Consider the following 16,540-nt stretch of genomic DNA (forward strand, 5'->3'; position numbering starts at 1 on the left):
TTTTCTAATAATTGCTCCCACAGTCGATTTCGTCACACCAAGCTGCTTGCCTATTGGAGTGTGACTGTTTGAGGTTGTGGACAGGTGTCTTTTATACTGATAACAAGTTCAAACAGGTGCCATTAATACAGGTAACGAGTGGAGGACAGAGGAGCCTCTTAAAGAAGAAGTTGCAGGTCTGTGAGAGCGAGAAATCTTGCTTGTTTGTAGGTGACCAAATACTTATTTTACTGAGGAATTTACTAATTAATTCATTAGAAATCTTACAATGTGATTTCCTGTATTCTTTCCCACCAGTCTGTCTCTCATAGCTGAAGTGTACCTATGATGAAAATTACAGGCTTCTCTCATTTTTTTTAAGTGGGAGAATTTGCACAATTGGTGGCTGACTAAATACTTTTTTGCCCCACTGTACTGGACATCTCTGTAATGGTATAATCACAATGCCTTTTAATTGAATTGTATACACTGATCAACCATAACATTAAAGCCCCCCCGAGTGTCCCTCTTTTGGAGGAACCATCTCTACTTTTGATCCAAGTCTCTTTGCTCCTTTTTAAATGTCCCTCTTTTTGATCTGAGGTATAGATTTGCATTATTACATTTGCCATATTGATCTAGAAAGTGCTTGTCAGGTTCCTATCTGTATATTAGAGCCAGTCTTGCATATTATTTCATTATTTGATGGAATTTTTGATTTGATAAATTTCTATATCCAGATAATGTTTGCACTGTTGTGTAAAAGAAAACTATTGGAGTGTATAGTTATGTAGAAAAAAAGGATCTTTCACACAATGAACCATAAGTGTTCCTCTTTGAGTGTCCAAAAAGTTGGGAGGTTTGAAACCATAATAATACTGTGTGCTACTCTGATACGCAGCCCCGTGTCCAGCAAGCAATGATGGCCTATGTGTTCTGACGCCATTCTATAATGGCCAGCAGTGACTTCTCAAGAATTTGTGCCCTAGGAGCTTTTTTCTGGGATCGGAAGAGATACGGACTAGCCCTCACCCCTCCACGTGGATCAGTGATCCTTAGGTGTCTACTGTCGGTTCACATTTTGTCATTCCTTGGACCACTTTTGGTAGGCCCTAACTCTCTACAATACCAGCTGTTTTGGAGATGCCCTGACCCAATTGTCTAGGGCAGTGTTTTTTAACTACAGTCCTCATGACCCCCCAGCATGTCACGTTTTCAGGATTTTCTTAGTACTGAGCAGGTGATATTCTTATTGTGAATGCATCAGGACTTCCCACACGTAATCATTCTGTGGGACATTCTCAAATCCTGAGGACTGAAGTTGAGAAACACCGATCTAGAGAGAAGAAGATAAGGCTTGCCCATGTGCCGGGAAGTAGTGCTGCCAGCAGAGGACTGAGCAGTCCTCAATAGTTCAATATAAAAAGTTATCATGCAGAAGTATTGAATTTTATTAGTCACAATTATATGTAGACCATATCCAGATAGCATCCAGGTTAGTATGGAAAAATAACAGAATTTATGACAGAAAATTGACGTTTTGGTCCACAAGGAATTTTGATAGAGTTTTGTCATCCTGGAGCCCCGTGATCTAATTCTGCTCACCCTGCCGAGAGTTTTCTTACGGTATGTAAGTGGAACTGCCAACCGGGAAATCAGGAGAGGAGAGACACTCGTGCTTGCTCCTGCCTCAGATATTGTAATTACTGTATCTGTTGTGTATGCCGGACTAGGTCAGGAGAGATATGGCTTGTGAATGTAGATTAAAATATTTCACTCACTGCGTGCAAATATGCAAAATATATCCTGGACTTCCCAATTTGTTTACCTCACTTGGCCAGCGCCAGTATAAACCTGCATGTTAATATCATTTTATTTCCTATTTTCTGGCCTAGGCTGTTTGACTGGGGACTATAGCCGTGTTATATGCTGAGAATTGAGGAGCAACCATGACACAAAATCCAGAAATGGTAAATCTGTCCTTCCTATCAGAGACGGAAAAGGATTTTATCCTGCAAGTCCTACAGAGAGATGAAGAACTGCGGAAAGCGGAAGATCGGCGGATTAGGTGAGGGAAGCATAAGGTTGCGATGATCGTATTTTTTTCCTCTGAGTTGTCTGAGTGACAAGTGATATGGCTGCCATCCCAGTTCTCACAGAGGTTTTTACTTGGCTTTCCATTCAAAACTAGCGACAACACCTTTGGAATTTGTAATGATAATCGTGTGGGTTGTCGCCCAAACTTCTGAGAAATAGTAAAACAAAGAAATAGCGGAATTAAACTTTTATTGGTGTTGGTTTTGTTAAATTAAATGGGTAAAGCAATGATATACTTGCTGTAGAAGCAGGACACGCCGCTTCCTGCTTCTTCCCTGCCTCCACTAGGGGGAGCTCACTGCGGTGTCAACGCTTCCAATGAAGTCAATACCAGCAGTAAACCTGCTCCCCCTAGTGGTGACGGAATTTTGTCAGTATATTATCATTTTAAAATTGGTGCAGTCCTTCTTGGGATTTGATTTGGGGCCATATGATTTATGCATCTCCCTCAAGGGTAAGTCTATATATATATATTCTGCTTAAATGAACATTGATGGAGAAGTATCCACTGACAATATTGCCAACAAGATTCCGGTGCATCTGCAATACTTGACCCGCTGAGTTTTTTATTTTATTTTTTTGTTTGATAGGAGACTAAAGAATGAACTACTAGATATAAGAAGAAAAGGTGCAAAAAGGGGAAGTCAGCGCTACAGTGATCGAACCTGTGCGCGCTGTCAACAGAATGTGGGGCGTGTGGTCCCTAAAACAAACACTTGTCGGAGCTGCAACCACCTGGTATGCAGAGACTGCAGGATGGAGACCTTAACTGGGGGATGGAAGTGCAACGTCTGCATCAAGGAGGCGTGAGTTACACATGTTGTGTTTTTTAATATTCTGCAATCTTTCAGGGTGTGTTCACATGTAGCGACTGAGGTGTTGCAAAAACCACATGCCTTTTTACCGCAGTTTTCAATGCAGTTATAGTATGTACACACGATACATGTTGGGGTACTTTCACACTTGCGGCAGAGGATTTCGGCAATCCGGGCGCAAACTGATGCCATTTGTCAGACGGATCCGGATCCATCTGACAAATGCATTGAAATACCGGATCCGTCTCTGCGGTGTCATCCGGAAAAACGGATCCGGTATTAATTATTTTTTAAATTTTTAAAGGTCTGCGCATGCACAGCCCGGAAAGCCGGATCCGTTTTGACGGAACACTTAATGCCGGATCCGGCACTAATACACTTCAATGTAAATTAATGCTGGATCTGGCAAGTGTTCAGTATTTTTGGCTGGAGAGAAAATTGCAGCGTGCTGCGGTATTTTCTCCGTCCAAAAAACGTAAGAGGGACTGAACTGATGCATCCTGAACGGATCGCTCTCCATTCAGAATGCATTAGGATATAACTGATCAGCTCCTGTGACGGAGCTCAATACTGGAAAACAAAAACGCTAGTGTGAAAGACCCCAAAATCGCATAAATTGGAGCATATTGTGTATGATTTCTTTAATCACTGCTTATTTAATTTTTTGGGGAAGGTGAAGCACTGAAAAAAAAAAAAAACGGCAAATCAGCCATTTAGATTTTTTTTTTTCTGGTACAGTATTCACCACATGGGATAAAAACTTTCGGATTTTGGGGCGCAGCGATGCCTATGATTTTATTTCTTTTTTAATACAAGGCAAGAGGGGTAATTAGAAATTTTTATATTCAATATATGTGATCGACTTACATTGCAGCCAATGGGAGATTATGGGGGACATTTATCAAGACTGGTGTAAAGTAGAACTGCCCTAGTTGCCCATAGCAACCAATCAGATTCAACCTTTCATTTTTCACAGCTCCTTTGGAAAATGAAAGGTAGAATCTGATTGGTTGCTATGGGCAACTAAGCCAGATCTACTTTACACCAGTTTGATAAATGACCCCATTGTTCGCGTGGAGCCCTGGCATGAGCAGGCTTCTATGAGAACATTGCTGTAGCAGGCCTCTGATCGTTCAGAGGGCCCGAGGCTGGCATAGCCAAACAGCTCCCTTGATCCTTTTAACTTGATCAATTTAACCAGACAGAAGTTTCATCACAGATGATTTGATGATTACTTTTTTAAAGGGGCCTCCTAATTGTTAGAAGTGTCGCTTGACAATAAGTAGATCACAAAGTGTCCCCTGAATTTGACCTGTTAGCGATGAGCTGTAATCTTTGAGGAAAACTGGAACTAATCCTGTTATTTCCCTGCAGTGCCTCCGCAGGGGAAATGAAGCATTACACAGTGCCCATTTATATCAATCAGGTCTTCCAGAGAGAGATGTTTTTTGTAACAGAGGAAACTGAACAGATGACCCCCCCCCCCCCCCCCCCCATATTACATTGGAATTCCGTTAGGGTGCATGATGAAAATCTGTTTTCTATACTGGGCAACCCCTTTAACTTGACCATCTCCACGAGAACAGTGTTGGATGAACCCTTGTTTGACTGATTTTTCTTTCCACTGACCTCCCCATAGAGATGTACACCCAGGTTAGGATGTTTATTTCAGTGGGTGGAGGGAAACAATCTGTTGCCAGGGACCCCTGACAGCCTCTAACAGGGGCGTAGCTAAAGGCTCATGAGCAGGGGCGTAGCTCTAGGGGGTGCAGAGGTAGCAGTCGCTACCGGGCCCAGGAGCCTGAGGGGGCCCAAAGACCCTTGTGCCACATAAGACACTGGCATTATAGAATGTGCACACTGGTCAATTTACACCTCTGGCTGGAGGGAAGGGGTTAGGTTAAGAATTTGGCATGGGGGGTGCCCTTTCACTGTTTGCCTCAGGCAGCAGGAAGGATATGTGCTCCCCTTCCCCTTGCCAACAAGCACTGAGGGACGGGGGCCCAAGCTGAACTCTTGCACCAGGGCCCATGAGGTTTTAGCTACGCCCCTGCTCATGGGGCCTGATGCAAGGGTTCAGCTTGGGCCCCCGTTCCATCGGTGCTTTGTGGCCAGGGGCCGGGAAACACATAGCCCTCCTGCAGCCTGAGGCAAAAATTGAAACCCCCCCCCCTTGCCAAATTCCTGACCAAACCCCTTCCCTCAAGCTAGAGGTGTAACTTGAAGATTCTGGGCCCCAGTGCAAAATCTATAACAGAGCCAGCCCACCTTATAGTATACCAGTGTCTTCTTATAAGCACAAGGGTCTTTGGGCCCCCTCAGGCCCCTGGGCCCGGTAGCCACTGCTACCTCTGCACCCCCTATAGCTTCGCCCCTGGCCTCTAATATCCTTGCAGAGCAAGGACTGGGTATGTTGAAATCCAATATTCCCCTATCCTTCTTTTCCTAACATTTGCCATTTTTGCGCCCATACGGCAGGATCCACCAGCATTTCTAAACCTGATAATCCAGCACTTGTTTTTTTAGCACAAAATTGCATAACCAGTTAGTAAATTCCTCTTTTGTAGAGGCCGAGCTTGTGTTCATATTTTTGGTTCCTTTTCCTGAAGCTTTTCTAGTCTTACAAGTGAATTTTCCATATATTTCCATGACCAGTCAATCCATCAAATCTGATTATCAGACACCCGTTATGCCCCATTTATTCTGGATTGAACTGTACCTTTAGAGGGGTTTCTGATGCATGCTGCAGATAAGACTGTGACTCTGGCTTTCATCCCTCGGAAGATCTGGAGGTTTTTCCTCTGATACAGAAAGTCCGGTGCTAATATCCTGTCAATGTTTTCAGGGAGCTGAAGAAATCTACAGGAGATTGGTTTTATGATCAGAGGATCAATCGTTTCGCTAACAGACTCGGAAGTGATTTAGTGAGGATATCGCTACGTCGTAAACCTCCAGGTAGAATATTTCTGTTCTGTATGAAATGGTCTGAAGACAAAATCCCCCAAACAAAAGTAAATATAGTTTTCCTCTGCTGAAAGGCGGGTGCACCTTCATGGATGGCCTGTGGCTTGATCCTGACATAATTATATAGGTTTATATAAAGTAATCTAATTTATTAAAATTAATCATTCTCAATAACATTGGGTATATTGACATCAAATATAAAAATCGAATAAAAAGATCAACATGTTGCTGTTGACCTGCTTTATAGTGTACCACATTTATTGCTTTAGGTCAATAAGGATGTCTTTTTTTTTTTTTTATCAATGGACTGTAAGCTGCACTAAGTATTTGGTGTAATACTACCATATGTCACCAAATAAAGATCCTAAAGGAGTTGTCCATTGACAAAAACGTATCCCCTATTCGTGGGATATTCATGGGATAGGGGATAGGCCTCTGACCACCAGAACAGGGGCTCGTGTTAACCTTTTGAATGAAACAGCAGACACGCATATGTGTCCGCCGTTATTCCCGGAGATAGCCAAGCACTTGTACTCGACTATATCCGGCCGCCTCATAGAGTTGAATGGAGCAGCGGCTGTGCTTGCGTGTCTGCCACTCCATTCAAACGAGGTACATGGCGGGCCCCTGTTTTAGTGATCGAAAGGGGCGCCAGTGGTCAGACACTAATTCCCGTCCTGTGGGTAGGAATAAGCTGTTGGGACTTGGGACAACCTCTTCAATGTTGGGGTATCTGTTAGAGAGGAGGAGCAGTCAGTTCTTCCATCTGTGTTAGCAAATATTTGTATTCCACTTGAAAGAAATATCCTGGAGCATCTTTTCCTAAACCACCAAAGGTTTTGTGTTTTAATTATACAGTGACTAAGCATAGGAACACCAACCTCTCACCAGGAGAATCAATGGTGAAGCTTCAGTTTTAAAGGACTTATCCCATCAGGGCAGCCTTTGTCCATATACCATGGAGAGCATATGGAGGACCAAGGATCTCAAAACCCCAATATATGAACTGGTGTAGGGAGATTCTGTAATGCCCAACTCTCATTCTGGCAGACTAGCCACAATGATGTATTACAAGGACCCGCACAGATCAGCTCTCTGCCTGGGTGGCTTCAATCTGGAGCGAGGCAGTCCTGTTAGGACAAATCGTTATGAGACACTTAGCTCCTGGTGAATCAAAAGGTTGAGTAGTGGGTTAACATATATAACATATAGCTGTAACTTAGGTGCACTGTAGAAGTAAAAAAATAATTTTGATCCTTACATGAAGTTTTATATCCTAAATAATCTTTGTGTTTACAGTCAACAAACGGGAGACAACTGCACAGACATTACTGGAACATTCACAGCAGCCAATTGATCAGAAGCCAAGGAAAGGACAAAGAAGTCCGCAGGACAGGCCGAAGATTTCTGGGTAAATGTGGATTTCTGGCAGTGGAGTAAAAACATTGGTTTATTACCACTAGGGATGAGGGAATCAATTCTAACAAATCAATTTGTCTCATTAGCAAGAGTTCTTAACCTGTGAGAGACTGTTCCCACAGGTGAAGAATCTCCCAACCTACCTGTTGATTGACAGGGGCAGGACATCTTGCCTGGCTCTGACAATCTGGTGCCTGCACCGCTGCTTTGAGTAGCAGTACAAGCACAAAGGGCTCTACTTCTGCTTCAGGAGCAGCAACTTTTCATGTAACGCTACCCAGAAGTGTAGCGGCATATGCTCAGTTGGTGCTCCAGAAGCATAAGTAGAGCTTCTGCGCTCGCATCGCTACTCAGAGCAGTGGCGCAAGTGCCAGATGGTCAGAGCCAGGTGGGATGTCTGGCCCTGTTAATAAACAAGCAGGTGGGCGCTTCTTCTTCAGCCCTTCACAAGTGAAGATGAGATGAATCGATTCGCTCATCCCCCCCCCAAGTACAAAAATACCATATTGGGAGCCCTCCAAATTTGGTTTCAGCAGAGAAATATCTGGACTACCCTTACCCCGGGGCAAAGGTTCAGATAACTGCACTTACGCTGTATCTAGCCTGACCAAAGGAGAGTTGCTTGTTGACACCTCCTGGCATCTAGCACCTTGTGATCTGGTATATCACCCCAGCTACTCCCCTGTTTTTAAATTTTTTATTTTTTTTGTATTGTAGTGGCGTGACTGGATCTCCAGACCTAAGGGACCAGAGAAGCGACACTGAATCCACAGAACAGATGAGCCTCAATAGTTATAAGATGGACTCCAAAAGAAGCACACCCTCCTTGTCCAGGTGACTATGTCCTATATTCTAGTTGTAGGCTGTAGTAACAACATGCTGTGCCAAAATAAGTGTCACAAATCCTGTGTCGAATCAGAGGGTTATTTAATATCAAGTTTTTTCCATAAATTATATGGATATTAGAAGTCACCAGGGACAAGGTTGTATGATGGATTTCGGGAATGAGGGACATCTGTATTATACATTAACATCGTTTATAAGGGTGAAAAAAGACATCTGTCCAGCTATTTCAGCCTGTTATCCTGCAAGTTGATCTAGAGGAAGGCAAAATAAAAACTGAGGTAGAAGACAATTTTCCTGACTTTAGGGGAAAAGAGTTCCTTCACGAGTCCCTGGATCAACGACCCCTCTCTACTAGCTATAACCTGTAATATTATTACACTCCAGAAATACATCCAGGCCCCTCTTGAACTCTTTTAGTGAACTCGCCATCACCACCTCCTCAGGCAGAGAGTTCCATAGTCTCACTGATCATGAATGTTGTAGTCATCCAGGACCCAAATACCAGCTGATATGTTGTTCTGTCTCACAAATCAAATATTGCGCTGTCTTGGCAAATTCAACTTTGGGATGAATAGTCAAAAGGATTATTTACACAAAGGGCAGTAATATTTCACTAGTTGCTAATGTCTTTTGCGTATTAGTCATTATAATCAGACGGAATGAAGGACAACACTTACTGCAAACCCCACCTACAGATGCAGTATTCCTTTAGGACTTTTTTTTTTTTGCTAGAATTTGTCTTGATTCAATTATTTTAGCCAGATGGACCAAGAAAAAAATATTATTGTTTCAGGCAGGTATGGTTTATGGAGTGGCAAACTGGGCAATTGTCCAATGCCTGAATTTCCCTCAAGGACTGAAAACGAAGTGTGGCGCATACATGCCTTCAGTGCTCTGGACCACCAGGGACTCTACCTACCTCCTCAAGATAGGCCATCAGTAGATCTGCAGGGGTCCAGCACATTGCAACCCAACGCTTCTCGGTGTAGCTCCATTGCCCAAAGTTGGTACGGGAGCTACAGAGCACCATCAACACTGTAGTGGAGGGAGCTCATTATTATAGCGCTGCTCCCACTGAAGTGAATGGGAGCAGCGCCATAGTAGCTCTGTCTACTACAATGTTGATGGTCCTGTGCAGCTGCGGCACCAACTTCTACCAACGGAGCTACACAGAACTGTTAATCGTTGGGGTGTGTGAGTGCTAGACAGGCAGACATGGACCCTACAGGGAAATTTACCGTTGGCCCGAAGCCTAGAGGGCCGTCTGAGGCTTCCTCGTGGCTACCGGCTGGGTACATAAAAATCTGATGCTCTAAGCATTAATTAATACTAATAGGTACTTAAGCACCTAGCCAAAAACCGCAGGTGTCCTTCTGAACTCAACTGCATCCTCAGGACAGTGATATAGTTAAATACTGTGGTGAAGGCGGCAGTATTTTGGGCTGCAGTGTGGTATTTGGTTCTGCTGAGGCAGTATTTTGTTCTGCGCTACAGTATTGCAAGCCCTACCTATTAGTGTTGTCCCTGCCTATTTGGTTGCCCACCTTCTGTCAATTTGGACTCGCCTACAACATGTGGCCCCTTTTTTTATTTTATTTTTGTTTTTTTCAGGGCAATTTTAAGTTCCCAGTCCATCCATGGTGCTAGACTCCTGCCAATCATCTAGTTTTGGCCTATCCTGAGAAAAGATCATCACTTTAAAAGGGCTGGTCAACCCCTTTAACTCAATCACTATTTTACAGCTGTATTATTTGGACACCGAATGGAATTATTCTGTGAGCACTGTATGGAAGCATTATCTGTTCTTGTCTGTGAAGGTTCTCATTTATCCAGGTCATGGTATATCTGTACAGAATAAATCAAGGCAACTGGACTTACTGTAGATTTCTTGAAAACTTTTCACTCTTTCTTCCAATGAGCTTTCTTAATTCTGAGTGACTGTACAAGAATTCTCTGGGAATAAATATGTAACTGAATTAACATCTGGTAATTATACCCAGCATGGGGTCAGAGATCATTATACCCAGCATGGGGTCAAAGGTGTTGATTCCATTATCCTAATTGGAGTCAGTAGGTGATAATGACCTCCCAGAAAAAGGTGTCAAGACAGCATTGTATGTGGAAGACAATAGATGTCTAACCCCCCGCCTCTATTCAAGCTTGGATTCTCCATTTTTACGTACAATGCTGTCTTGACACCTTTTTCTGGGAGGTCATTATCACCTACTGACTCCAATTAGGATAATGGAATCAACACCTTTGACCCCATGCTGGATATAATGACCTCTGACCCCATGCTGGGTATAATTACCAGATGTTAGATCAGTTACATATTTATTCCCAGAGAATTCTTGTACAGTCACTCAGAATTGAGAAAGCTCGTTGGAAGAATGAGTGAAACGTTTTCAAGAAATCTACAGTAAGTCCAGTTGCCTTGATTTATTCTTTACAGATATTATCTGCTATTGCAATTTTTGTACCGTCCCTGCTTTTGGGTATTTGGGAATGTTGAGGAACTATGAGTAGTAGAAAAATAGGGAATTTACCATTTTGTTTTCTGATTATATGTTTAAGGAGGAATTCTGCAGATGGAAAAAAAAACTACGGACCCAGTGGGGCTAAAGTGGACACCCTGACTGTTCCTGTACGGACAAGAGATTATCACCACTCAGATTCAGAAGGGGTAAGTTTATTTATTGAGTATCATTTTTGAATCCTACATTCTGTCATAATTAGTTCCTTCTTATTTCTTTCTAGCGATTAAAAATTCAGTTTTTTTCTGATGGAGCATTCCAAAAACTCAGGTCATACAGTTTTGGTCTTTGTCTCCTGGAACTTTGATCTGGAGACTATTGTCTCCAGTGGTGGCCAGGCCTATGTGGACGGACCTCTCTGCACATTAAAAATCGTTCGAGTGTTGCGATTATCTGACATGTATCTAATGTACAACCGTGTACACATGTAAATACAATAGTCCCACTTAAGGGATCCAGGATCTTCTCCATTCACTCGTAGGATAAAATATGCCTTTTACTTTTCATATGTTATCTTCAATATTAGGAACCACGTTTAGGCAACCGTAGTGCGGGTTCTGCAGACGAGAGTGATGCTATTTTCAAGAAGAATCCCAGAAGACTCCTAAAACCATCAGGTACAGCAATAAATATCACCTTCCTTCTTACGATAATCACAAATATGGTGTGATGATAAAACTCACGGCTTTATGTTTAATGGCTATTCAGACTACAGTAAGTCTGTGATAGATTTGCGCCCAGAAGAAAAGCCAGAAGAAGGCAACCTGATGGGTGATCGCAGCAAGTCTGTTCCTGGACTCAATGCTGAGATGGTACGTATTTTACCTATTGTTGAATGGATTGACTTACGCATATGGCTGTTGTACGGTTCCATAATATGGCACCAATAAAGATCTAAGCAGCACCTATAGTACATATGCAGATTTTGAAAAAGACAACAATTTTGGCATGTTCTATTACAGGCTTTGTTAAGCTAGTGTCACACAAATGGGTTTTTTTGCAGCCACTTTTTGCAGCCTGTTTTTTCATTAAAAAAAAAGCTCCAGATGTTACATGGAAATATTAACCACAGCATAAACATGGATTTATTTATTTTTTGTAATTGCGTTTTTGACTGTTTTGAGTAGTGTTTTTTGGCTCAGTCGGATTTTTTTTAAATTGCGACATGCTAGGTAAGCCATCCATTGTTTTGTTTTTTGCCACATTTGAAAAAATGCAATTGCCAGTTGTATTTTTAATGGTATTTTTGCATGACATTTTTCAACTATGCATCTTTTGCATGCTGTTCTACAGAGGCAGTGACATTATAGGAGTATATATACTTTCCTATGTAAAACCACTAGTCATGCTAAAAAACATCTGTGCACCTACACAGCAGGTAAAAAAAATACACAGCAAAAGCACTGCAAATGAGGTACAAAAATTCTGCACAAGTCGGGCATTTTTGGATGTTTTTTTTTTTTGGGACAAAGCAATCCAATAAGAAAAGCTGTGTGGCAGCCCCCTTATGGGGGTATTCAACCCTAAAAGTAATGCTTTTGAGTAGATGAGGGCTGAGAGTCGTATGAAGGCATCCAGATGGCGTGATGTAGACTAACTTCAGGGGATCCTTGTGTTATAGGCACTGTCCACATACAGTAACTGTGCTGTGTGCCTAAAACCGTAAAGAGATTGTCTGGTTTATGATGACTCATCGTCGCGTACCTCCGCCAATTAGCTGTTTTAAAGTAACGTCAAGCTTGTGGGTGCGCTGTGTGCTCTTCAGTGTTCATCTTTATACTCTTTACATTGTAGCGGTTGTGCAGGATAATTACAGCTTTTCGTTCCTTTCTTTAGAATGGGGGAGGAAGCGATAATTACCCTGCACTGCTGCTAAAATGTAGACGGAATGCAGGCAATAATGGAAGAGGGCGCAGCACTCACAGCTGATCAGTGGGAGTGACGAGAGTCTAACCCTCACCAATCCGATACTGTTGACCTTTCATGAGGATAGCTCATCAATATTATGAAACCAGACAACCCCTTTAAGTAAAAAATTCAGGCTGACACAGAGTGCTATGAGAATATTAATTTAACAGATTGTCCAATACTTTGCCCCTAGGAAGAGGAAGATGAAGATATTGATAACCTGGTGGAAATACATCGCTTGACCACAGCTAGGAGTAGCTTGCGCAGTGGAACTTCCACGGTAAATCTCTACTACTTACTAATTTTATGGAGTCAACACATGATCTCCATCCATGTATTTTTTATAAACACAATGTATTATTTTATTATATTAATTTTATTTTATAAACATGATTTATTATTTTGTCTTTGATCATCAGTGGTCCAATTACTGGGGCCCCCTATCAATAGAACAGAGGCCTTTTAAATAGTGTTGAGCGAACTTCTGTTTTAAGTTCTGCGTCTAAAGTTCGGCTTCCGGTTAGCGGAGAATCCCGATATGGATTCCGAATTCCGTTGTGGTCCGTGGTAGCGGAATCAATAATTGGCCATTATTGATTCCGCTACCATGGACCACAACGGAATTCGGAATCCATATCGGGATTCTTCGCTAACCGGAAGCCGAACTTTAGACGCCGAACTTAAAACAGAAGTTCGCTCAACACTACTTTTAAATTTATAGGGCTGCTGGAGATACCTGAGCACTTGTACTCCACTATCTCTGTCAGCCCCATTGATGATCGCTGCCCTAGACAAACAGGGCCTCTGTTCTCCTGGCCAGACACTTATCCTCTAACCTATCGATAGCAGATACGTGTTTGAAATGGGGCAACCCATTTAATACCATCAGGTTCTTTCAGATATGAACCATGGGGAAGCTATCAAAACCTAGCAAAGGAAAAGTGTAAGAGTTGCCTATGACAGTCAATCCAGTTGCTGTTAAATGGATTCTGATAAATTAAGGGTGGAATCCAACTGGTTTTGATGGCCATCTATGAGATGTCCCCTTTCATTAACGAGCACTTTTGTGTTCCTCTGACAGAGCACACTTGGAAGTATGATGAGCATTTATAGTGAAGCTGGAGATTTTGGAAACGTGATTGTAACAGGAGAAATCATGTTCTCTATGAAATATGATGGCAAAACACAGATTATGAGCATTGTTGTGAAGGAGTGCCGGAATCTGGCCTATGGGGATGACGTGAAGCGGAGATCCAATCCGTGAGTAATGCCTGTTTTTCTCTACTTTAGTCTCCATACTCCTAGTTCATAGATGCTTAGAAAAGAAAAAAATCTGATTTTTGGGGAGAATCTAACAAAAACTTACATTTTCAATCTGCTCTTACTAAGTACCAGGTCACCACATAGTTTCTAGCGGTGTAACTACCATAGTGGCAGACCAAGTGACTGCTATGGGGCCCAGGGCAAGAGGGGGCCCAGTTGGGATCATCCCCTCTTCTACTGGTGGTGAAAACTTGGTCAGGTCTCTACCCTCTAAATGAACAACTTTTAGCAAACGAGGCAGTGGAAAAATGGCCCAAGGGTCATTGAAAGGGGTTTAGGCAGAAACCCTTCTGTCCTGTGTGGGGGGCCTGGTTTGATCCTTGCTATAGGGCCCTTGCTTCTCTGTGCACGTCACTGCCTGTTTCCTGAAAAATACGGTGTTCTTCATCAATACACTGCATTATTCAATCACAGTCATTATATTTTACAGATATGTAAAGTCCTATCTTCTGCCGGATAAATCTCGACAAGGAAAACGCAAGACAACAATTAAGCGTAATACTATAAACCCATTATATGGGGAGACCTTGCAGGTGGGCAAATATGTTCTATCTGAAGAAATATAATGGTGGCAGCAATAGATATTATCTGCAGACATTAAATAATCATTGTGTTCATGGTTCTTCTTTTCTAGTACATAGTCCCAGAGTCCATTCTTCTTAGTAGAACTCTACAACTCTCTGTGTGGCATCATGATCGCTTTGGAAGGAATACATTTCTTGGGGAGATCAATGTTCCACTGGATTCCTGGAACTTTGACAGTATGATGGATGAGTGTCTTCCTCTTCACGGAAAGGTGAGATTCGTATGATGTTCTGCTGTTATCAGATCTATCATCCAACATACGGATTAAGACAAGACCTGTGATTATAAATGTCTTTAGAATACAGTTCCTCATAGATGACTGTAAACTTTTGGATTTTTATTAGTAGGACGATGAAGTTTTCTTATGTAATTGAGCATTGAGTCTGCACAATCGTAACCCTGCCTCACGGCTGCCTTTAGTTTATCATGGTCAGATGTGAGGCTGATAGACCTCTTTGTCATCAAAATCTCTTCATGGCCATCATATTCAAATTGCATACCCATATGTGTTTATCTTGTGTCAGCAAAAAACTGAACATAACCAATTGACCAAGATCATTTTGCTGCTGCTCTTTTTTATTTTTTAGTTCAATCCTGCAAACACTGGGTGGCAATCGGCTAATGACTATTGCAAAAGTTTTCCTTGTTATAAATTTTCCAAGCTGTCTCCCTCTAATCCTATTTCCTCAAATTTTCTTTCAGGGCGCAGCTGAGGCAAGCACTTATAAAGGGGAGTTGATTGTGTCTTTAAAGTACATCCCACCATCCAAGTCCACAGGTGGAAGCGAGAGGAGGAAAAGTGAGTTGTCTGTGAAGGTTCTCATTTATCCAGGTCATGGTATATCTGTAAAGAATAAATCAAGGCAACTGGACTTACTGTAGATTTCTTGAAAACGTTTCATTCGTTCTTCCAACGAGCTTTCTCAATTCTGAGTGACTGTACAAGAATTCTTGTAAAGTCACTCAGAATTGAGAAAGCTCGTTGGAAGAACGAGTGAAATGTTTTCAAGAAATCTACAGTAAGTCCAGTTGCCTTGATTTTTTTCTTTACAGAAAAGTGAGTTATCACAAAATAATTCATGTCACAGCGCTTACAATGGGGGATAGGTATGATGTGAGATGAATCCTCTGTTGATGTATGATTATGTGCCTTTTAGTATTGAGAAATGTGACTCAAAATCCAAAGGCAACTTAACTGAACCTACCATGAAGGGTAGACATCTGAGACCTACTCGTTATGCTGCTTTTTTCATCTATTACATTTCTTGTCATGTTCATTTTTTTTTTCCAGGCAAGGCAGAAGAAGGAGGGGAACTTCAGGTTTGGATTAAAGAGGCCAAAAACCTGACTGCTGCAAAACCAGGCGGGACATCGGACAGCTTTGTCAAGGGGTGAGAAACTGTAGTGTCTTGAGGCTGATTTACACGGCCCGATGAAGCAGGCAATTGTTGGGATGGAAGCGTTCCTTTCTGACACACGCATGCTCGTCAGTGGAGGTGACACACTACATTTACATGCAGCGATCCCCTCCAGTGTATGGGGATGAATGATGGCTACTGCTATTGCTTCATCCCCATACAGATTCATTGTTTCTGTTGCACGATTTACGTGTTTGCATGGACAAATGTTTCGCTCATTCATCGGGTGATCAGCAGCCCCGTGCCACAGGCAGATTATTATTCATCCTCGCTATTCTGCCCAACAATCAGGCAGTGTAAACAAGCCTTAAGTCCTTTTAGACATTTTGTCCACTAGCCTATGTTAATCTTTACAACGGCCTTCCACTCGCTGACGTTCCGGGAGCTTCGTCACTTTTGGGGACCATCAATCAATGTGCCCTTCATGATTGGGAAAGACCTAGCCATTGTTAAGGATTAAAATGTTGCATTTTCCTGTATGTTGTTGGCATACAGGAATCTAGACACTCTACAGTGATTTTGTGCTGTCCTACACAGCCTGTGCTTGCCTCATTATTGAAGGACTAGAGATGCCCCTACTCTGTCCAACATGTGAATGGGGGTCACCTCCCTCTCCCTTGATGGCAGATAAAATGGGGAAAGAAGGCTCGGG

General features: G+C 42.3%; 1 protein-coding gene across 1 annotated transcript in view; it reads left to right on the top strand.

The window, feature by feature from the left end:
* Positions 1–16,540, top strand: part of SYTL4 (synaptotagmin like 4) — a 56,169-nt gene that overhangs the window by 36,459 nt on the left and 3,170 nt on the right. Inside the window, exons 2-15 of the mRNA XM_040405346.1 lie at positions 1,875–2,047; positions 2,667–2,882; positions 5,737–5,846; positions 7,155–7,266; positions 7,992–8,108; positions 10,695–10,803; positions 11,181–11,271; positions 11,363–11,466; positions 12,756–12,842; positions 13,644–13,822; positions 14,316–14,418; positions 14,520–14,681; positions 15,173–15,269; positions 15,762–15,861. Coding sequence (XP_040261280.1) covers positions 1,929–2,047; positions 2,667–2,882; positions 5,737–5,846; positions 7,155–7,266; positions 7,992–8,108; positions 10,695–10,803; positions 11,181–11,271; positions 11,363–11,466; positions 12,756–12,842; positions 13,644–13,822; positions 14,316–14,418; positions 14,520–14,681; positions 15,173–15,269; positions 15,762–15,861 — 1,706 coding nt within the window. The 5' untranslated portion in view covers positions 1,875–1,928. The remainder of the gene's footprint in view (positions 1–1,874; positions 2,048–2,666; positions 2,883–5,736; positions 5,847–7,154; positions 7,267–7,991; positions 8,109–10,694; positions 10,804–11,180; positions 11,272–11,362; positions 11,467–12,755; positions 12,843–13,643; positions 13,823–14,315; positions 14,419–14,519; positions 14,682–15,172; positions 15,270–15,761; positions 15,862–16,540) is intronic.

This window comes from Bufo bufo, chromosome 8 (genome assembly GCF_905171765.1).
Source record: "Bufo bufo chromosome 8, aBufBuf1.1, whole genome shotgun sequence".
NCBI lineage: Eukaryota > Metazoa > Chordata > Amphibia > Anura > Bufonidae > Bufo > Bufo bufo.